Source organism: Balaenoptera borealis (assembly GCF_965194805.1).
Source record: "Balaenoptera borealis genome assembly, chromosome: 16".
Lineage (NCBI taxonomy): Eukaryota > Metazoa > Chordata > Mammalia > Artiodactyla > Balaenopteridae > Balaenoptera > Balaenoptera borealis.
The window spans coordinates 87,806,805-87,829,073 of record NC_138872.1 but is presented as its reverse complement, the minus strand read 5'-3'; the positions used below and the strand labels follow the sequence as shown (position 1 = coordinate 87,829,073).

The 22,269-nt window shown below is 59.9% G+C and overlaps 1 protein-coding gene across 8 annotated transcripts in view; it reads right to left on the bottom strand.

Annotated features, from left to right (window-relative positions):
• Positions 1–3,618: 3,618 nt before the first annotated feature.
• MAD1L1 (mitotic arrest deficient 1 like 1) overlaps positions 3,619–22,269 on the bottom strand; it is a 330,462-nt gene continuing 311,811 nt past the window's right edge. For all 8 annotated transcript variants that reach the window (XM_082360973.1, XM_082360972.1, XM_082360971.1 and 5 more), the window contains one exon: positions 3,619–4,294. In XM_082360973.1, the coding sequence (XP_082217099.1) occupies positions 4,130–4,294 (165 nt within the window). In that variant the 3' untranslated portion in view covers positions 3,619–4,129. The remainder of the gene's footprint in view (positions 4,295–22,269) is intronic.

The following is a 22,269-nucleotide window of genomic DNA, read 5'->3' as shown; positions in this document are numbered from 1 at the left end:
AAATGGTTCAGAAGTATGGAAGTTCTGAGAGATGCTGTCCATTTTACTTTAAACTGAGAATCTGGTGTTTCTGTAGGTTATTGTTTTCAATAAAACTTCTTAAGTGTTCTGGAAATAACAACAAAACCCCAATGAAATACATCAGTAGATGCTTTTATGGAAATTTTCCAAGACAACTGTTAAGTGAGGAAAAACACCAAGCTGCGGAACAAGCCAGTTATTTTCAAACCACACAGGAGCCCAGTGAGGCCAAACCTTGCGCTGTCTGCCCGTGTGTCAGGTGCACACGGCCATCACAGAGGACGAGCTGGGGCAGGGCCAAGGGGGCTTTTCCTTCACTTGACATTTCTGCTGCTGAGGGTTTTTCCTTTTACACTGAAAGTGCATCAAGATCGTGCAGTTGAAGAAACAGAGAAGAATGAGAAGAAAATGGAAACCACAAGGAGACAGGCAGCAGGGCAGGCCAGAACGCGCGCCGTCGTTGGTCCCCTGTGCTGTATGACTCTGGGCAAGGCCCTGCCCCTCTCTTGGCCGAAGCAGGAATTTAAGCAGTTTGGTAAAGCCACCGGTCCTCACCGTGCGCACACGCATGTACACATGTGACACAGCCATGCACGCACACACAGCACACACCCTTTCCTGTCCTGCCCTAGACTCTACGCCCTGGACCTCTAGGTCACCCCTCCGAGGCTGCCTGGGGACAGAGGCCCGGCCCCTTCCTTGGTCCTGGCATCCTGGCGATACTGAACCACGAGGAAAACAGGCAGGTCTGACCCAGAAGCTGGGTCCTGAGGGCTGCTGACCCCGGCCAGGAGGTCCGGGCCTGACGGACTTGCCTGCGGCCTGAGGCAGGTCCTGCCCTTTCCGAACCCTGGCCTCCTCTCGGACAAGACGCAGCTTGCGGGATCATCACGGGATGGGAAGGAGCTTTGTAAGCTGGGATGTTTCAATCCGGGGCGGGTGGGTGGGGGAACCTCGCAAACTGGAACGGGGCTTGTGAACCGCGTGGGGTCACATCAAGTGCACATTCTGATCCAGTAGGTCCCAGCATTTCTAGGTGGCTCCTGGGTGACACCGCGGGTCGTGGTCCACACCTGAGTCATGAGGAGCTAAAGAAAGCCCGGAGGTATACTGATTTCCAGAACACGAACCAGGCGCACAGGGAGGGGAAAGAGAGGATGAATAGCTCGCATCCTTGAGCTGGCGCCTCTGGATGCAGAGGCGGGCCGGGCCTGCGGGAGGCGGGGGTCCCACGGGGGCCCCGGCAGGCGGCACTGTCCTCCCTGGGAGCCTTGGGGACGCCGGAAGGAGCCTGTCGCACGCCAAATCCTGCTCCATCCTGGCAATTACCGTTTATCGCCGCAGCACTAATCCCTTAAAATTAGTCATTAGCGGCTTAACAACCACGTAGCGCTGGTGCCCACTGACGAGCTGGCGGCGGTGGGGTCTCTGCCAGAGCCGGAAGCTTCCGGGGCCTGGCTCCCCACCCGAGAGCACCCAGAGCCCCCGGCAGTGGCGGGGCGAGGGGCTGGCAAACTCAGCAGCAGGTGACCGAGCGGAGCTGGGAGAACGTTAGGGGGCCTCCGCGCCCCGTCCCACCTAGGCACGTCCCTGGGGGCTGGGGACGGCCCCTCCTGCGCCTCTTCAGGGAAGGAAATCCCAACTCGGCGCAAGCGCTGTCAGCCTGGGGCTGGGTGGGCGGTCCGGGCCGGGGGTGGGCTTTTCACCTGGAGGCCGCCTCAGGGACCCCCTTGCCAAGGAAGGAGAAGGGTGAGGAGCCCGGGGCAGGGGCGAGACCAGGCCCGGGTGCTCACGGGAGGCTGGGCCCGGGGAGGCTCGGCTGCCGGGCGCCCACGCTGTCCTCCCACAGACGGGGGGCCGGGTGTGGGGCGGGGGCCCAGCTCCGCTGCTGCAGGACCCGGGCAGGGACTAAGTCTCAGGAGGTGACACGAGGCCGGGGACAGGTGGCCCTGAGGGACCCACGGCACGAGAGGGGCAGTGGGGAGGGCTGACCTGGCCTTGGGGCCACGCGTCGCCAGCGGGAGTCAGGGCCGTGGCACGAGCGCAACCCCTCAGCCCCCAACCCTCCGGCACGTGCCTCTCCCACCGGGGCTTCCGGAGTTCAGTACTGGCCCTGCAACCGAGACCACCACGTGCGGGGGTGCCTGCCCGGCCCACGCACCCCCTCGTAGGCCCCGTGGTGACCCCTGGGTAGAGATCACCAGCTTCCGGCCTGGCCTTCTGGCCAGTGTGACCCCACCAGCCGGGCCATCTCAGCAGCAGCTGGCCGCTCCCGCCTGCCCTGAGGGGGGACTGGCCACGTCTGCGCCGTCTGGGAGCCGCCATCTAGCAGGTGCCGTCTGCATGCCGGGATGCCCACAAGGGCCTCGCAGGGTATTTGTGTGGGCTAATGATTTTGCGTCAAGTTTTGACTTGAGCCTTTTATCACTGTCAGCGGCCTCTGAATTCAGCAATTTCACACGGGAGGCAGGCCGGGGCCAGGCCTGGGGTGACGGGGACACAGCCTCCGCCATACGGGGGCCCGGCCCCAGCCCTCCACGGCGCCGGGGACGGGGGCAGAGTGGAGACAAGGGCCTGGTCCCCCACTCCCAGCCTGGGGCCCAACAGCATCTGTGGGACCTTTCCTCCCGCAGAGCAGCAGGGAAGCGCCACTGCGGGCTTGGGGGTCCCGACAGAGGGAGGGAGACGGACGAGGTCCCTCCCCACCCGCCTCGCACGGAGGGGCTCAGAGCCCGAGACACGACTTCACCCTGTGCCGGTGTGTCCGCGGCACCGGGAAGGGGGCCGCTCCAGTGTGGAGTGAGGGGTGAAGGAAGGTGCACTCTGACGTCTGCCGGAAAATCCCCAAATGGGGGTCTTCACTAAGCGCAGGACCCCCGGGACCGCCCTCCGCCTGGCTTGGCAAAGTTTCCCGCGAGTGTCGCTGCCGTCCCCCGATTGGTGACGACAAAGAAACATGGAGCCTTGCTCCTCCCCCGCGAGATGGCGCGGAGGGCGCCCGGAGCGTCTGAGGGGGTGGGGAGAGCAGGACGCCCCCAGCCGGACCAGAGTCCAGTTCCGAGCAGCCTGTGGCCCTGGGAAGCCAGTCCGCATGCCGAGCCTCAGTCTTCTCATCTGTGAAGCGGGAACAGCACTTTCCTCCAGGGCCGTATTGGCGGTCGAACCAGCCGGGGGCTCCGGGTTCCGGGCCTGTGCTGACCTTGCTGTGACCCCGGGCCTGGCTGGGGCGTGTCTGTCCGGGCTCCCGTTCACAGACCGAGCTCCAGAGCGACTGTGATGGGGGTGGGGTGTGAAGGGCGGGGTCGGGGCAGCCCCGGACGCACAGGCCACACCTCCCAGGGCTCTGGGCTCCGCAGAGGGACCCGGGGCCGGCCCTCCCCGCCCACCTCCCCTGACAATGGCCTCGAGACCTGCCGTGGGGCAGCGCCGCAGGTGAGGCTGCGCCCCGAGGCCGCTCCCACCCACCTCTGCCGGGCTCCACCGCGTGCGCCTGCAACAGGCCCACAGGGCGGGGACGGCGGGGCGGCGGGGTGCCGAGCCGTGTGCGTGGAGGGGCCCGTCGGCCCAGGGGCTCCGACGCACACACAGTGAGCCGGGTGGGGGCTGAGGGGAGCCTTTATTTCACAAGCGCCGGGAACTTCGCCGGCAGCCCAGGTTCACCCACAAGGTCCAGGCGCGGCCGGGCTTGAGCAGGCGCAGCAGGGGCGCCCGGGGGAGGGGACAGGAAGCCGGCCCAGAGCGCTGCCCCCGAGGTCCCCCACCGCTGCCTCCTACCTGCTCTCCAGGACGGAGGGTGAGGAGGTGGTGGCCTGTCCCTGCAGAGCGGCCGTGAGCCCAGGGGTCGGGGAGGGGCACCCCTGAGCCGCTTAACCCTGCCCACAGGGGTCCTGTGCACAGGTGCAGGTGCAGGCCGCCTGGGCGGGGTGGCTGGGGGGCACGCAGGAGTCCCCATCAGGCCCTGACGCTCACGGCCGTCTGGGCAGGAGGCCGGGCCCTGTGGATGGGGTAGCTGGCATGGTGGGGCTGGGACCCCAAGGGACGGGCCTGAGCGGGCTCCCGCCGGCTGCCCGCTTCCGCCTTCAGAAGGCGCGGGGCTGGGGGCCGCAGGCTAGGCCACGGTCTGGCGGCTGAAGAGGTCAAGGGTGAGGGCGCCGAGGAAGGCGGGGATGCTGGCCTGCCGCAGCAGGTGCAGCCCGATGAGCTCCTGCACCGTCGCCGTCCGAGAGAACTCCGTCTCCAGCAGCTGCATCTTGGTGCCCGAGGGCCCCGCGGCCTGCAGGGTGGGCGGGAGACACGGGAGATGCCGTTAGCAGGTGGGCCCTGGGCGGGTCGCCCCACTCAATCCCCTGTTGCCCCAGGCTCCAGACGCGGACGGGCCATCTGCCCAAGTCCAGGCACGTCCCCCCAGGCGAGGCTGTTTCTCGGGCCTCCTGGGTGGGGGGTGTCACCCACGCTTCTGGAACCTAGAAGCCAGGACGGGGGCGTGCGCTCCAGCTCACCAGCCCCTCCGGGTGTGTCCACCCTGAGACCCCAGCCCTTGTGAGGACGCCCCGTGCCCGGCGTGAGGGCCCTGTGACAGCCACGAGGCCGCAGGCGCTCCGTGCCCGGCGTGAGGGCCCTGTGACAGCCACGAGGCCGCAGGCGCTCCGTGCCCGGCGTGAGGGCCCTGTGACAGCCACGAGGCTGCAGGCGTTCCGAGGCGGGTCTCACGCAGCCCCGTGTGCCGGGGGGATGGCCGAGGGGCCGCTGTGTCCGGGCCTCTCGCCCACTGCCCTTGGGCACTGCTGCACGTCAGGGGCGGGCTCTCTGTCACGGCGGCGGGGCTGCCTCTCGAGTCCGCTAATCCGAGTTCAAATCCCGCCCCTTCCGGCTGTGAGGCCTCGGGCACAGAACGGAGGGGCTCCCAGCTGAGGGCACTGCTGGGAGCTAGCCCACTCGGTGGGCTTGCTGAAGGGCGGCAGGTGGGGGCCAGGCAGTCCTGGAGAACCCAAGAGGGGCCAATTCCTTTCACTGCTTCTTTATGCAAACGCGTCACCTGTTGATTGGGGAGGTGCCACGAAGGAAGACGGGCCAGGCCTGTCCCCCAGTGATTCGGAAGACCAGCCTCTAAACACCGTGTGTGCCACACGGTGGGACCCCCAAAACTAGCTGGTCAAGCCCTCACGTGCAAGTGGGGAGACCGAGGCCCAGATGGCTCGGGGCTGGCCTGGGTCACAAGGCAGGTGTGAGCAGGGGTGAAGGGCAGCTGGGGGGTGGACAGAGGCCCGGAGGTGCCCAAACCCTCGGGCAGGGCTCACAGGGAAGCTCCCTCCCTCCCTCGGGCAGGCCTACGGCAGCTCCAAGACCCCAGATGGCGCCCCGACGTGGGCCTCACCTGCCAGCAAGCCCATCCCAGGTGAGTTAGGACCCCCGGGGCCGGCCTGCTGGGGGCGCAGGCCTGGGGAGAGGCCGTCGTACACCAGACAGAAGCCTGTGGCCTGAGACCCTGCTCAGCAAGGCAGTGGTGCTGGTGGGGCAGCTCAGGGGAGTCAGGAGGCGAGTGGGGTGGCGGCCACCGCGGGCCAGCCCCCCACTCATGGAATGACCACCTGCCCCCCCTGCCCGGTCAGCTCCACCCCTGCTCGGAGGATGAAGGCCACCACTCCGCTTGGGGAATCCCAGGCTGGAAGGGACACACCCAGGGACACACACACCCCCATGGGAGAGCCCCCTCCTTCCCAGGCAGCCGACCAGGAAAGGCTTCTTCCCGCCGACCCCCAAACTCGCCCGCCAGCCGGAACCCTGGCTCCGCCTTGGCGGGCGCCCGCTTCACCAAGATGCCTGTTAACGGCCACCAGACAGCGGAGCAGCGCCGCCTGCGGCCCACCCACGCGGCGGCCCAGGCTCAGGGGAAGGTGGACACGTTCCTCCCAGCCCACGGGGACCCTGAGAAACGCCCCCCGCCAAGACACACGTCTGAAAAAGGACTCGTGTGCAGGGCCCACCTGCAGCTCTTACAGCTCAACAGTAGAAAGACAAATGACCCGGTTAAAAAGTGGGCGAACAGTCCGAATGGACCTTTTCCCAAAGGATACAGGCAAATGGCCACACCACCACCTGTCTTCAGGGAAGCGCAAATGGAGCCCACGGTGAGACCCGCCTCAGGCCCGCGAGGACAGCTGTAACCCAGGCGACGCGGTGCTGGGAAGGCCACGGGGAAGTAGGAAGGCGGGCACGGCGGGCGCTGTGCAAACAGTCTGGCGGTTCCTCACGAGTGAGCCACGTGGCCCGGCAATTCCACTCCTGGGTACGTGCCCAGGAGAAGTGAAAACACACATCCACACAGGAACCGGCACAGGAACGTTCACGGCAGCAACATTCAACGTAAGTCAAAACGCAGAAACCACCACCGACAGGCGAACAGGTAAGTGCAGCGCAGCCACGGAAGGAACGCTGCTCTGTACCCACGACGCCACGGACGGCCCTCGAGAGCCCACGCCAGGCCGCCACGGACGGCCCTCGAGAGCCCACGCCAGGCCGCCACGGACGGCCCTCGAGAGCCCACGCCAGGCCGCCACGGACGGCCCTCGAGAGCCCACGCCAGGCCGCCACGGACGGCCCCGCCGGTGTGACCCCACTCGCTCTGGCGAGTGCCAGAGCAGGCAAAGCCGCCGAGACGGGGGCTGGGACGGGGTCGGGGAGGGAGAAGGGGAGCAACTGCCGGTGGGCATGGGCCTTCTCTGTGGGGGATGAAAACCTTCCAGCGTCAGGTGTGGATTACAGCTCAGCAGGGCCGTCTGCAACAAGAGGCTCCCTTCTGCCCAGCAGCCCGAGGGTGCCCCCCGGTGGGCCCAGCAGGGCACAAGGAGGCCCGACGAGGTGCAGGCCTGGATGTGCCGCGGAGGGGGCCCTCCGAGACCCCAGGGAAGGAGCTGCTCCAGCTCTGCATCGGCCTGCCCCCTGCCCTCCGACCCACGACCCAGCCGAGCGGCCTCAGAGCTCGCGGAGCTGAGGCCGTCTTGGCTGTGTGCCGTCTCACTCGGCCCCGGCCCCCGCGGGCGGCCGGCCCTGCTCCGTTGCCCGTGAACACATTTAGCCTTGTCATAATGGTTCAACACAGACCATTTTCCAACAAAAATAAGAGGAACCACTCTGACCTTTACCAGGAAAATCCTTTAATTTCTGCCTCCTGCTCTTGATTCTGAGTTTTTCCCCCTAAATGTCAGAGGGGCCGGTTCTCCTGCAGCTGTCGGCTCAGCACAGGCTGGGTGGGGGGTTAGGGGGAGGAGGGAGTCGGGGGCCCGAAAGGGCAGCCGAGTCCCCTGGCCGTGCGGGTTAGGGTTAGGGGCAACCCCGGCCCGTCCCCCTCCCCCCAACCTGGCCCTCCCCCAGCCCCTGCTCCCCCGAGAGGTGGCCTTCCGCTCCGACTTAAACTGGGGGTCCTCTGGGCGCCTCCCCAGGCCCCTGCAGGCTCTGCGTGCGGGTCAGACGCGCCTCGCGGTGTCTGCACTGGGGCTGCCGCTCCAACGAGCAGGGCCGGCTCAACCCCGAGCAACAGGGAGCCGCCTGGGGGCCCCTGTCCACCCTTGGGCATCGCCCGGGGCTCGCTCCGCCCCCGGGCAGTTCCGGGACCCCCGGCCGCCCTCAAGACCCGGAAGCTGTGGCAGGGGTGGAGGTGCGGGAAGGAGGGGCCCAGTGCTTCTCTCTCATCTCGACCCGCGTCCAGGCAAACCCCACGGCTCCCGGCTCCTCCCCTGACGTGGTGCCTGGGGCCCGTGTCCCGGTTCCACGGAGCTGCCGTGTTCCCAGGACGTGCCCATCAGCCTCCTGCGTTCAACGCTACCTGGTCCCCGGGTACCTCGTACGGCACTCTAATTAGGGGCTGTTCACTTAAAACCAGGGCACAGTTTTTAAAAAAGCAAACTGCCCAGTAAGATGTGCTGACCATGCTGGACGGGAGGGGTCAGGCGTGTAATAAAAGCGCCCGGCTTGAGGGACACGTGGGACCAGGTCAGCCCAGTCCAGGGGGTGGCCCGGCCTCAGGCCCAGCCCGCTGCCTGCCCTCCGAGGTGACGGGATGCAGCAGACACTGCTCTCTGCCTGGATTAGCTGTGAGGAAATCAAAGCACCCCCGTCTTCAGAGCAGAGTCAGGGCTTCTCAAGCCGGAATCTAACACATTCCAAGTGCTTTCATGCGCTCACGGGCTGACCTGGGGAGGGCGGCTTGTCCCGGCCGGCCAACGTCCTCTTGAAACTTCTGCGCTGGAGAAGGCCCTGGAGCCGGCACTGGGGGTGCCCCCTCGGGCGCCTGCCGCCCCCTGCGCAGCACAGCCCCCGACAGCGAGGACGAGGCTGCTGGCGAGGGCATCGGAACAGGAACGCCGGTTGGGGAGCTCACAGGGCTAAGATGAAAGGTGGTTCATTACGGTTTTCTGAATTCTCCAGGGTTTTTACTATGACTGCACATATTTGTAATCAGTAAAAACAATATCTAAATTATATCCGCAAGGCATGAACAGCTTTGAGAATGGGCAAATACACACAGCGTCCCTGCTACAGGCACGTGCTGACGTGTGGCTTCACCGGCTCCCAGGCCGGGGGCTGAGTGGGGCCCGCGGTGGGGACACACGGTGTCTGGGACTGGGGCTCGTGGCACGCCCTGCCACGGTGCCGTCACCACCTGTCGGCCTCCAGGGCTGGGGTGAGCTTCGTGGGGGTTGAGGGGGGGAACACCTGGCTGGCTTCCTCCCAGATCCTCCCCGCCCGTGGGAGGGCACCTCCAGGGGTGACCCCGCCCGCCCGCCCCCGGTGTCCTGGGCCACGGGTGACACCCAGCGTGGCGGCCGGCAGCCTGCAGACGCTGTGGAAGTCTCTGCGCTGCCTGCCCACCTGTGTTCTTCGGAGAGATGCACGCACAGCCGCCTCTGGCTCCCTGAGAGCCTGGCCCCGTGGAGCCCTCCTCGCTGGCCACGAGGACGAACTCTCCCGGCCCACTCCGGCTGCTCCCTCCCTCGCCTGGAGCCTCGAGGGCCCTGTCCCAGCCCACTGTGGGCCCACCGGTGCATCCCTGCCGCCTCCAAAGCCCAGCCAGCCTCCCTCTCCGAGGGCAGATGCCTCCGCACCCCATGAGGCCAGCTGGGCGTGGCTCCCAGACCAGGGGCGACTGGGGGCGGCCGCTGCGATCTGGGTCCCCAGAGCCCAGGGCAGGTGGCCACGGGAGGCCCAGGCAGACGCTGATGCGTGCGAACAAGCAAGGGACACGGCGGCAAGTGGGTCAGGACGACTTGGCCAGAAGCTGAGAGCGCTGTCCCGGCACGAAGTTCCAGGGAACGGAAGCTGGCAAAAAAGCATGTCCAGCAAAATAGCTCACCCAATTATCCCCGCTTAATTGTACTGAAAAAACATCTAAATACTGCATGTTCTAATTATACCAGCGTTATTGGAATTCACCGTCCCCAGCTAGGGGTGACCTTTCCCAAGAGTGATTGTGGGGGGCAAGGCCGGGCACCCCAACAGTTGCAGATCCGTCTCAAACCCACAATTATTATTATTATTATTCTATTTATACCGCCCTCCATCTTCCTAGATGCTCCGCTTTAGATCCACACGCAGCTGCTCCTGCAGCCTCACGAGGGGGGAGGGCGCAAGCGGGGCATCGAGGCCCCGAGCGGTCACTTCCAGGAGCCCTGCCCCTCACAGGTGGGCGCCCGAGGCCTCCTTCCAGGAGGTTCCTGGGGGCAGAGGCCCGTGGACAGGGGAGGTGCGAGTGGGGGTGGGCACCACAGAGCCAACCGCCTCCTTCCACGTTCTCAGGGGGCAGGGGCCAGAGAGGACCCGAAGGCCCGGCTCCCCCGGCCCTGGGCCCGCCGCCCCCCCAGGCCCCCGCCTCCTCCGTCAAGTGGGCTGGGCCACGCGTCCCCTCCAGCCCTCATGCAGGAAGCCTCCCCCTCCTCGCTCCCCATCGAGACAAGTCACACAGCCTCGGAGTAATTCTGTGTGGAGCCCGCGGGGGCCGCGGAGCCATCTGAAGAGCCATGTGGCTGGATGAACGGCAGCGACGGAGTCAGAAGAACCGCTGGCTGCGCTCCTGTCTGCTGTGTGGCCGTGGGCCCATCGCTTCACCTCTCTGAGCTGGACTTGCCTCAATTTAAGGGGGGCGCGTGCCTGTGTTCCCACCCCAGAGGGCTGCTGGTGGGCTCAGATGGTAACACCTGTCAAAACGCTCGGCAGGCTCCGGGAGAAGCGGGGACATTTACCCACCTGCCTGAAACAACCGGAAAAATGAGACACAAACACGCAACAGTGCTTTCAAGTCCTGGGACACGTGGGAAGGAGGGGCACGGTCCCGGGAGACGGGAAGCAAGCCCTGTGACGGCCCCGTTCACCCCTCGAGAGACTTTCTGGGCACAGTGAGGGAGAGGCCCGGGCAGAGCCGGTGGACTCTCTGGGCTGAGAGTCTGGGGAGACCCAGGCGGCCAGAGGGTGCAGGACAGAGCGCCCGAGAGGAGAGCCACGCCTGGAGGCAGGACTGAGCGGAGGGTGCCCGAGCACTCAGCAGGGTACTGATCAGCACACAGGTAACAAACCACCTGAGGCCAGGAAAAAACACCCACGAGGATCAGAGCAAACAGCACCAGCGCAGGAGAAGCTCCCGCAGCTGGAGCAGGGCCCGTCCTCAGCGGCCACCCCAGAGAACCCCACCGTCACAGGGCACAGGAGGGCCTCCCCTCGGAAGAGCACAGTCACCCTCGACTACATGCTGCTCTGGTCCCGCTCACAATTTTTTTTTTTTTTTTTTTTTTGGCCACACCTGGCGGCATGTGGGATCTTAATTCCCCAGCCAGGGATCGAATCTGCGCCCCCTGCAGTGGAAGCGCAGTCTTAACCACTGGACCGCCAGGGAAGTCCCTGGCTCACAACTCTTAAACTGAGACCTGAAAGAACCTGCTTCCAAGTAAGTAACACCCCTGAACAAAGTTTGGGAGCGGTCACAGGAAGACAAAAACACCCAGCCCCCAACGGGAAGAAATTCACCACGCCTGGCACCCATCAACGATGACAAGCATGCAAAAGTCAGGAGCATGTGATTCCCAGTGAAGAGAACAAGCAATGGCTGAAACGGACCCAGAACTGATAGTGATGCTAGCATCAGCAGATGACATTAAATCAGTCATTATAACTTTATTCCAGGTGTTCAGAAAGTTGAAGACGTACAAGGTACAGAAAAAGCTAAACTGAACTTCTAAAGGTGAAGACTAAGTGTCCTGGGTGGGATTAACGGCAGATCGGGTGCTGGGGAAAAAAGCTTAGTGAACCTGAAAACAGAAACAGAAACCATTCACAATGAAAGAGAGAGGAGAAAAGAATGAAAGAGAAAGAACCGTGCACGCGCGAGCGAGCCGTGGGGCCCTCGAGGGACACACCACACGGGCACCTGAGCCCCTGGAGAGGCCGAGATGATGCGTGTGCAGGCGGCTTCTGAGACGGCTCCCAGCGACCCCGCCTCCTGGCACTGGCATCCCGCGCAACCCGCTATCCTAGAGTTTGATGGACTCTGCGTAAAAAACACGGCACAAATGACGGGGCATCGCTTGTGAGGTGGTGTCACAGTGGACCGTGGCTCTGACCTGCTCTCACTCTCTGGTTCTGGCCTCTGACGAAGCAAGAACCAGAGAAGCCATGAACCGTCCACATGACGAGGAATTGGCTGAGTGCTGCCCACACCCACGTGAGTGAACTCAGGGGCTGATCCTCTCCTGGTGGGGATGTGAGGTGACCGCAGCCTGTGAGAGACTCTGAGGAGGGGGCCGGGCTAAGTGCACTCAACTGCTGGCCTTTGGAAACTGAGCGACTAAGTTTGGGGATAACCTGTTATTCAGTGATGGATTTTTACCAATACAGGAGGACAGAAAAAAATACTTGGAAAAAATAATAGCCCAAAACATTTGAATGTGATGAAAACTGTAAACTGGCAGATCCAACAAGTTCAATGAACCCCAAGCACAAAAAAATAAATGAAGAAAATGACACCAAAGTACATGGTAATGAAACCACTCAAAATCAATAATGAACATTTTTAAAGCAGCCAGAGAAAAACAAACACATGACCAGAGGAACAAAGAGGGCTGAAAGCAGATTTCTCATGGGAAACATGGAAGCCAGGTGGCAGTGGAACAGTATCTGTAAAGCACAGAAAGAACAACAAAACAAAACCAAGTCAACCTAGAATTGTACACCCGGTGAAAATGACATGTAGGACCTGAAAAAACTTATTATCGCCAGCTGACTGATACTACAAGAAATGTTGAAGGAAGCCCTTCACAGAGAAGGAAGATAAAGATGGAAATATGCGCGTACACAAGAAGAATGAAGAACACCTCATTCCTTCAACGAACAAGGAAGTGGAAGCTGCATATGAAATACATGAAAAAACAAAGTATTATTTACATATCTTTAAAAGGTAATTGAGGGCTTCCCTGGTGGCGCAGTGGTTGAGAATCTGCCTGCCAATGCAGGGGACACGGGTTCAAGCCCTGGTCTGGGAAGATCCCACATGCCGCGGAGCAACTAGGCCCGTGAGCCACAACTACTGAGCCTGCGCTCCGCAACAAGAGAGGCTGCGATAGTGAGAGGCCCGCGCACCGCGATGAAGAGTGGCCCCCACTCGCCACAACTAGAGAAAGCCCTCGCACAGAAACGAAGACCCAACACAGCTAAAAATAAATAAATAAATGAATAAATAAACTCCAATCAAAAAGAAAAAAAAGATAGTGAAGTAAGGATCTTTAAAAAAAAAAAAAGGTAATTGACTATTTAAACAAAAATAGTAGCAGTTTATTGTGAGGTTTACAATATGTGTATAAGTAAAATGTATTTCAAGGAGTTGAATAAGGCAGGAAGGAGAAAACTGGAAGGTTTATGCATGTAGCATGAGAACTCCAAGGTTCTTAGAGTCTACGTGAAGCGATATTATGTCACTTGAAGTTGACTGTGGTAAGATGTACACTGTAAGTCCTAGAGCAATATGTAAAACAGCAAGATAAAGTTATAGTTAACAAGTCAAAAAAGGAGATATATGAAGTTGTACAAGTTATTCAATTAATCTAGGAGAAGGCAGAAAAAGAGGAACAAAGCATAGGACCAACTGAAAACAAATAATGAGATGTGGACATAAACTTAATCAGAGCAGTAATCAACTTAAATGTAAATAGTCTAAAGACCCCAGTAAAAAGGCAGAGATTGTCAGACTGGATAGACTTGCAAGGCTCAACTATATAAGGCTCATAAAAAAGTAAAAATATGAAAAAGATATACCACACTAACAGAAGCCAAAAGCTGCAGTAACCATGTTAATACCAAACAAATTAGATTTCAGAGCAAAGAATATCATCAAGGAAAAAGGTCATTTCAAAACAATAAAGGGATTAATTTATACGCAAAATAAAGACCAACAGAAATGCAAGAAGGAATAGACAAATCTATAATTATAGTCAGAGATTTCAATACCTGTCTACTGATAGAAAAGGAAGATAGAAAACGAGCAAAGATATAGAAGATTTGACAATACTATAAAAAAAACTTGACCTCACATTTATAGCATACTCCAGGAGAATACAAATTATTTTCGAGTATATTTACTTAGATAGACAACATTCTGGACCTTAAAACAAATTTCAATAAATTTAAAAGGATTCATTTCAAACAAACTATGTTCTCTGACCACAATGAAATTAAATCATAAAGTAATAACAGAAAGCTATCTGGAAATTTTCAAAATATATGGAAACTTAATAATATACTTCTAAGTAACCTATGGGCCAAGGAAAAAATCAAAAGGGAAACTAGCACTTTTAAACAGAATGACGATAAAAATAAAATATCAGAATTTGTGGAATGCTGGTAAAACAGAGCTTGGGGGAAAATTTATAGCACTAAGGGTCTACATTAGAAGAGAAGACAGGAGTCAAATCAAGACTTTAGCTTCGACCTTGAGGACTTCCCAGGCGGTCCAGTGGTTAGGGCTCTGCGCTTCTACTGCAGGGTTCAATCCTTGGTCAGGGAACTAAGATCCCACGTGCCGCGGCCAAAATTAAATAAATAAATACATAAATAAGAAACTAAAATAAAAAGGGCAAAGTAGACCCAAAGGAAGCAGAAGAAAGGAAATAAAGATCAAAGCAGAAATCACTGAAATAGAAAATAGAAAAGCATTAGAAAAACATGAAACCAAAAGTGATTTTTTTCAGAAGATTAATAAAATTGATAAACTGGTCAGATTAATCAGGAATAAAAGAAGACACAAATTACTAGCATCATGAATGAGAGCGGTGACAGCACTACTAATTCTATGGATGTTAAAAGGATAGTAAGGGAACATTATGAACAACTTCTTGCCAATAAACTTGACAACTTAAATAAAATGGAAAAATTCTTTGAAAGACACCAAAACTACCAAAGTTCACTACAAAGGAAAGAGATAACCTGAACAGTCCTATGTCTATTAAAGGGATTGAGTTTGTAGTGAAAACCTTCTCACAGAGAAATCTCCGAGGCTGGATGGCTTTCCTGGTGAATTCTATCAAACGTTTAAGGAAGAAATAAATACCAACTCTACATAAATTGTTTAGGAAAATGGAAGAGGAGGAACGCTCTCCAACTCATTCTGTGAGACAAGCATCACCATGATGCCACGATCAGACAGTAACAGTACAAGGAAAACAAATACAGTCCAATAATCCTCAGGAGTAGAGATGCAAAAATTCTAAACAAAACAGTAAGCAAATGCATGTCCAACAACATACAAAAAAGGTAATACAAGTGGGTTCTATCCCAGGAATGCAAGGCTGGTTTACCATTAGAAAAAGTAATTCAACATATGAACAAAGTAAAGAAGAAAAACCACAATATCTCAATAGATGCAGAGAAAGGACTTGACCAAACCCAACATGCATTCCTCAAAAAATTCCTCAGCAGACAAGGATTAGACCAGAACTTCCTCAGCCTGATAAAGGACATCTCCGACCGACCCACAGCTGACAGCACACTCAGTGGCTTCAGATTGAATGAGTCCCTTCAGGTTGAACTTGGGACAAGAATGTTCACTCTCACCACTTCTACTCAACACTGTTCTGGAGGTTCTAGCCAGGGAAATAAGGCAAGAAAAATAAATAAAACCCTCCAAGTTTGGAGAGGTAGAAGCACAACTGTTGTTACAGATAACATCACTGTCTCTGTAGAAAATACAATAGAATACATGAAAAAGCTACTAGAACTAATATGTGAGGTCAGCAAAGTTGTAAAATAAAAGGTCAATTTTACAAAAAAGAACTGTCTTTATATACTAGCGACAAAGAGAAATTAAAAGTAAAAAACAATTCATGATTGCATCAAAAACATGAAAAACTTAGGGATAAATTGGACAAAAGACGTGAGACACCTGTGCCCTGGAAACGAGAAGGCAGCATGGAGAGAGAAACTGTTCACAGGTTGGAAGACTCAGTATTGTCAGGAGGGCAATTCTCCCCACGTGACCTACAGCTTCAATGTAACCCTAATCAAACCTTAGCAGGCTTTCCGTGTAGGACTTGACAAGCTGGGTCTAAAATTAATATGGAAGTGCCGAGAACCTAGAGCTCCCCAAACGTTGAAGAAGAACAAAACTGGAGGCCAAGACTGTGACTTCAAGATGGCAGTGCAGGGAGGGGGGCACACAGATGCCCGCCACCCGGCCTCTGCCGACACCCCCCCTCCAGTCCTGCTGCTGGACGCGGCCTCCCCTCTCCCAGCCACGAACCTGTGCTGCCCCCACGAGCCCGGCTCGAGCCTCCCCGACACCTCTGCACGACCGTGACACTTGGGCGACGCTCTCCAGTCTTCACGCTGGGCTGCATAAGCGCCTGCAGCACAAACGTCCAATACGATGACCCAGCAGCCACGGGTCTCCCTCCATCGATGGAGCGGCTTGGGCGGGAGTGGGGTTCTCTCCTCTTTTACCCAAGTTGCCTCCTTTTACTGCTACTGCTGGACACGGGTACACGGACGGCGGGACCCAGGCCTGACAGTGAGGGGCGACAGCCTCGGGCACACCCGCTGCGGCCCCTCGTTCCGGGCAGGTGACGGTCTGCGGGAGCCTGCTCGGTCCGCGTTGGGCCCGCCGTCCCTGCTGGGGACCGCAGGTGCGCCCGGTGACGTCGAGGGGCCCCAGCCCGCGCCCGTGTGCCGCTAGCCTGTGCTGACCACCCCTCACCTCCAGCACCGGATCATGTGCACGCTGCCTTGTTTTTCACCTTTGGCTGAAGATCTGATCTTGGACCGGAATTTTCTTTTTTCCTTTTTAATTACTACTTGGTAACATCACCAAGCTGTGAGTTTACGGCTTTGTAGATCTTGTATTTTTGACACTAATTACTCACAAAGGCTTTTTAAGCTCCATTTCAACTCTGCAACTGCCACGCTGGTAATTAAATAAGAGGAAGCGGCAACAGATTTCAGCCCTTCCCACCTGAGCCCTGGGCTTCCGTGTAGCTGCGGCCCCGCGGCCCTGAGCCCGGGAGGCTGGAGGTGGATTCGTCCGGGATTCCAGCCCCAGCCTTCCCCGCTCAGGGCCTGGCTCTGCTCTCCACTCTGGAGCTAAACCACACTGGTGCTCGAAGCAGGACGGGAACCAGAGGTAGACGTTCCGCCCAAGGATCCTGAGGCTCCGCACTCGTGGGGTGCCCAGCCCCTGCCCCCCCTCCTCGGGGCTCCCTCGGCCAGTCCTCAGACACTTACTGGGCATCGGCCGCCGCAGCCGCAGACCTCTGACCCCCCGTCGTCCCCTGATCGCCGTGCAGAGGAGCAGAGCCAGGAGCCTGGAGGGCAGGGCACGGTGTGTGCGGGTTAAAGGGCCGTGGCCACCTCTGTCCCCCCCTCAGTATGGAAGCTGACTTGAGTGCCAGGATGAGTTTGTTTGGACCCTAAGCTGGAGGCTGGGCTCAGGTCTGCAGGGGTGGGCGGATGGTACCGGGCTTGCAGTCGCTGCGCTCCTGGAGCGAACGCAGGCTCCCAGGAGCCCCAGGAGGCAGGGCGGCTGGAAGGGTGGACCTGGTCGTCCCGTCAGGACGGTGCAGGAACCTCCAGTAACAGCTCGAGATCCACTGCAGCCCGGGCCCGGCTGCCCGCTAGCCGCCCCCACCCCTGGACAGCCAGCCCGACAAGAACGTGGTCTCCTCTCTCTTCCTGGTAGAACCCAGAGATTCTTTGACGGACGATCATCAGCCCCGCCGGATCCCGCCCTCCTCTCTTGTCTTCAGGACCCTGGCAGCGCCCGCCCTGCACGGCACGGCTGGACGTGGGAAAGGGTCCAGGGCAGCCGGGCGGGCCGAGGTCCCCGGTGCCCTTCTGAGGGCTGTGGCTCGGTGAGTGGGCAGACTTCATTAGCCTGCCCGCCTCTGACCGTGCTGGGGGCTCCCTTAAATACAAATGGTTAGTCTCAGTTTTATGTTCTTTATTGCAATTCTATTTTAAGATGCAGTTAAAACATCTCATTGCTGAAGTGCATGGTTCCTACTGGGCTCTTTTGCTAATACGGAGTCAAAACCAAAGGCGGGTGTGGAGACTCGGGCCGCAGACTCGTTTCTGGGGCAGCGGGTTTGGTCAGGGCTGGCCTCCTTGGAGACAAGGCCGCCGCCCTGGCGAGCCACGTGGGTGCTGAGCCGTCTCCCCCCCAGCACACGCCAAGGCCCGAGACCTCCCTCCACCTCCGTGCCTGCACCCGGTCCAGGCACCCCGCCCTGTCACGTCAGGCGGGTTCTCTCCCAGGGGCTCCGTGCTCGTGCCAGGCGGCACGTGCAGTCACCAGGTGACAGCTTCTCACACTGCCCTGCCCTCCAGCTCCACGAGGCTCGCGACTCCCAGGCAGGTCAGAGCACAGATGGGGCGGGGGCACCCTCTGCCCCGGCTGGACGGCCTCTCACTGCCAGGATGGACGACGCCAAAGCCACCAAGGGAGGCCCACCACCGAGGGCGCCCATCGGACGCGTCACTGGCACCCAGGCGTCCACCCACGGCTGGGACCCACAGGGTGTCGGGCACAGGACGAGTACCAGCAAGCGACCGCCAGGATCTGGGGGGTCGCCTGAACCGAGGGCTCCCCTCAAAGAAGCAGCTGGAAGCAAAGGGTTCGCGCTCCCCCAGGCCCCGTCCGGCCTCAGGCCTCAGGCAGGAGATGCTGTGTGTGCACCCGCATTCACCCGGGGACCCTCTGCCCCGCCCCCACTGCAGACAATGAGAGCAAAAGGGAGGAAGCGCTTCATTCTCTGCACAAAATGCTCCAGCTGATGCCGTGTGCGTGTGCAGAACGTGTGAAGCGCATCTTCCGCTCCATCAGCACCTCACCCTGCACGAGGGTGCTCTCTGCTTTCAGACCTGTTTCATGGGGCTTGAATTGTATTACGGGACTTTCTTCATCTTGCAATAGGAGAGTTCACGTCCTGCTGAGAGCTCTGCATTTTCATTGACCACATTCATTTAAAAAAAGAAATTTCAAAACATATTCTGCAGTTGATTTGCTCCCTGGACCCAAGAACGGAATACAAATAATCTCCTCACTTCTTGCAGGTATCTTCCTGTGATTTAATCTCGGAAATGATTTTTTAAAGGACTCTAACATTCGTATCTGACCTGGGAAAGGGAAATTGCTCTCTCTTTGGGGTGTGTGAAGACCGCGTATCCTTCCCAACTTCGCCGGCCTTTTCTGTCGAGTAAGCACCAGCTCCCTCTCAGGACACAGGACACGTCCTCACGTGCTGGTGTCGGTGGGCGGCAACAGCAGAGACTGCGCGGTGGCGACCAGAGGGCGCGGCGGTTCAGGGGACCCTGCAGAGCTGGTCCTTGAGGAAGGTGCGGAGGGCCCCGGGCATCGGCCTCCCTGACCCAACGCGGCGAGTGGCCGCCCCGGGCAAAGCACACCGGAGGCATCCGGGCTCCGACGCCGAGTCCTGGGCTGCGTGGAGCCCGGCCCCGCCCAAGGGCAGGACGGCGCAGCCTCAGAATCTGCTCCCAGGACAGACCCCCGGGAACCTCGTGTGACAGCGACGGAGACGGGGGCCACACGGGACCCCTGCTGTGGGCCCGGGGCCTGACGTGACGCGTCCTCAATAAACATTCAGACGCACGAATCCTCAGCTCCCGCCCCTCGCCTGGGGTCAGCGCCAGGCTCTGGGTCCCCGCTGGGGCAGGCTGAGGTCCCCGGGACTCTCGCCTTCCGTCCCGCATGTAGCTGTGCGTCTCCCAACCGCCGGGCCGATCGGCCTCACCGGGAGTAACAGTTTAACCAGACACCGACCGGCCCTTTCTGAGCACGCCAGGGACAACGCTGGGTTTTCAGTCAACCGCGGGGACCCCCGGGGGCAGCTACTCATCGTGAGCAGGGAGGGGTCAGGAAGTGCTGGGGTGGGGCTGGAGGGACCCTCTGATGGAGGGGCCCTTTGCCGGATGCTCCACACACAACCCGCCACCTTGCCCGCGTGAGCAGGTGAACGTTACCGTCGTGCCCTCTGCCCTCACCTTTCTCACGCCGGCTGCGGCCGAGTGCGTGTCAGGGGTCAGGGTCTGGCCCAGCCTGGTGCAGAGAGCGGGTGGTCGGCGCCTGACCGTCAGCCCCGCCCGCCAGCGGTGGAGGCGCCCTGGGTGGTCTGCACGCCCGCACGTGGCTTGTGGGCTGAACCTCACCCCGTGTGTTTTGCTTGATGCAGAGTGTTGTTTACAAGTGTGAACCACTGTTTCAAATTCAGGGAATTTAGCATAAATACTGGTTGTTTCCAGCTCCTTTGAACCCTGGAAACCCTGGGCCCACGGCCACCGGCAGGACACGCGCCCCGAGGCCCCAGACCCACGCTGCCAGCTGCTCCTGCGAGGCCGAGGGTCACCACCCACGCCGCACTTGCACCATGGCCCGTCTCACGGCGGAGAGAGGTCTCCTTGAGCTCGGGCCCACCGGGGCTGGGAGACCAGGCGAGGGAAGGCTCATGAGGTGTCGCCAGCCCTCCCATGTGTCACAGGCTGGGCCGGAGCTCTGGGAGCAGGACAGCACGAGGGCTGGGCCCACTTGGGGAGACGGTCGGGATTTCACGTGATTCTGGCTCAAGCGAGGACAAGGCCAGAGCCTTGGTGGTGACCTTGCTGCCCACGTCCCCGTGGCGCAAGTCGGGCCACCCGCAGGACACTGGCCCAGGCCTCAGGGGGACAGCCAACAGCTCACACTGACTGTGGTATACAAAAGAATCCTCACTCTGTACGAACGACGTGTCACCCTAGGAAAACGCGACGACGGAAACATCCAACACTCACAATTACGTCAACACGCCGTTTCCTCCATCCTGTCACAACTGTGTGTGAGCGTGTGTGGTAGACCCACGCCTGTGTGCCCGTGCACACACGCAGGCTCACACCCCACGCAGGGCCGCGTCTGCCCCGCTCGGATGCCCCTGCAGTTGGCGGCGTGACCCCGCACAGGAGGGGAAGCCGTGCCAACTCGCGTATTTACGCGTCTAAGTGCATCTGGGCCCTGGCGGCCACCAGGGGAGGGGCTGCGTGGGCCGTGCTGAGCTGGTCCCACAGCTGAGAACTGGGGGCAGCTTCTCGGGCAGGACCCTGAGAAGACCCCCGACCTGGGCCTAAAGGGGGACCGAGGACAGACGTGAGAGACGGGTAGGTCGGGGGGCTCCCGCCTCCCACCTGGTGGGGAGGGCGACCTGGGCCACCCCCGGATGCACAGGGCTTCCTACGAGGCGCACATGGGGAGCGGCTGACTTCACGATGAACCACGAAACACTGGACAGGAGGCCACCTCCCCTCCAAGAAGGAACAGTCACGCTCGATTAGGAAAATACCGCTTAATTTTCCATCAGAGTGTGTGACCTTACGGGGGAATCTAATTTCCCGAGCGACCTGGCACAGGGTCTGTACTTAACACGACTCCTGCTGGCCTCGTCTGAGTGGCCTTCCCTGGGCCTCGCGCCCGGTTCCAAAGCTCCTGGGGGCTCCGACCCACCCCTCGGATTTCCAGGCCGCTGTCCTTGCTGCCAGGCACTGGGGCGGGGCACGTGGCCATCGCAGCAGAGCCTGGACCTCAGGCCACACGGAGAAGGCTGCTCGTGGAGCCCGTGTCCCGTCTGAGAGGTGCAGGCCCACGGGCCCCCAGTCACGGCTGCGAGAGCCTCGCAGGGGCAGACACGTGGGGTGGCACCCAGGTCCCACAGCCTGGCCCAGACAGCCGACATCTGAGAGCGGTCCGGTGACATTATGTGATTTAAAAGCTAATTAAACTGAGTAATATAAAGTATAACAGCCCCAGGTGTTTATTTCCAAAGAGCATTTGGAAGGAAAGAGAGAAAATCTAATAAAAAGCTCTGTGAGGTACTGTGTTTGGAAGTAATCACGTCGCTAAATCACTCGGCGTCTGTGGCGGGGCCACTCCCGGCCCGACCCCCGCGCGAGGCCCTCGGGGGACTCGGAGGCGGCGGGAGCGGAGCTGGGGCTCTGAGCACGCGGGTCCCAGCCGCCTGGAAGTAGTGCCCCCAGAGGCAGGCAGACCCCTCACGGTTCACGGGTGCGCCCGTGGGCAGCCCTTGGATTCAGGGGACGGAGGGTGGGGAGAGGCCTGGTGACGGGCCCGACGGTGGCCGGGATCCACTGGACAGTCACTGTGGTCTTCCATTCCGGGCGTGGGGGCCCCCTCAGGATTGGCAGGGGGCGTGCGGCAGGAGTTCGGGGGTCTGGGGGCGCAGTCCCTCCCGGCCCCCGAGACCCGCTTCTGGCTGGGCAGAGCAAGCCCCCGCCACCCTCTGCAATCCCTGGGCGCCCTGCCATCCAGGGACCTGCACACAGCCCTCGGGCCAGCCTCCCGGCACGGCCCCCAGAAAGGTCTGCGCGAGCCCCCGCCCCGAAGGCATCGGGGAAACACACGGCTTTGCCCACCGCCCTCGTCACGGGCTCCCCTGGGCTGCCCTGCAGCGCCGCCCGCGCACAGTGACTGTCACGCGAAGCGACTGCCAGCTTTGCCCCCGCGCACCGGGCACGTTCACCCACCCGCCTGCTGACCTGCCGAGGCCCTCGTCACCAGCGGGCGCCCGGAGCACCTCCGCGCCCGCCCAGGCCTCCACGTCCTCGGGCCCGACACCGCTGAGCTCCTCTGAGCGCCGGCCGAGGGCCTGTGTGTCATGCACCCAAGGTCCCACCCTGCCCGGCGGGGCCCGCCCTCTGCCTCGCCTACGGCTCTCCGCGTGCCCC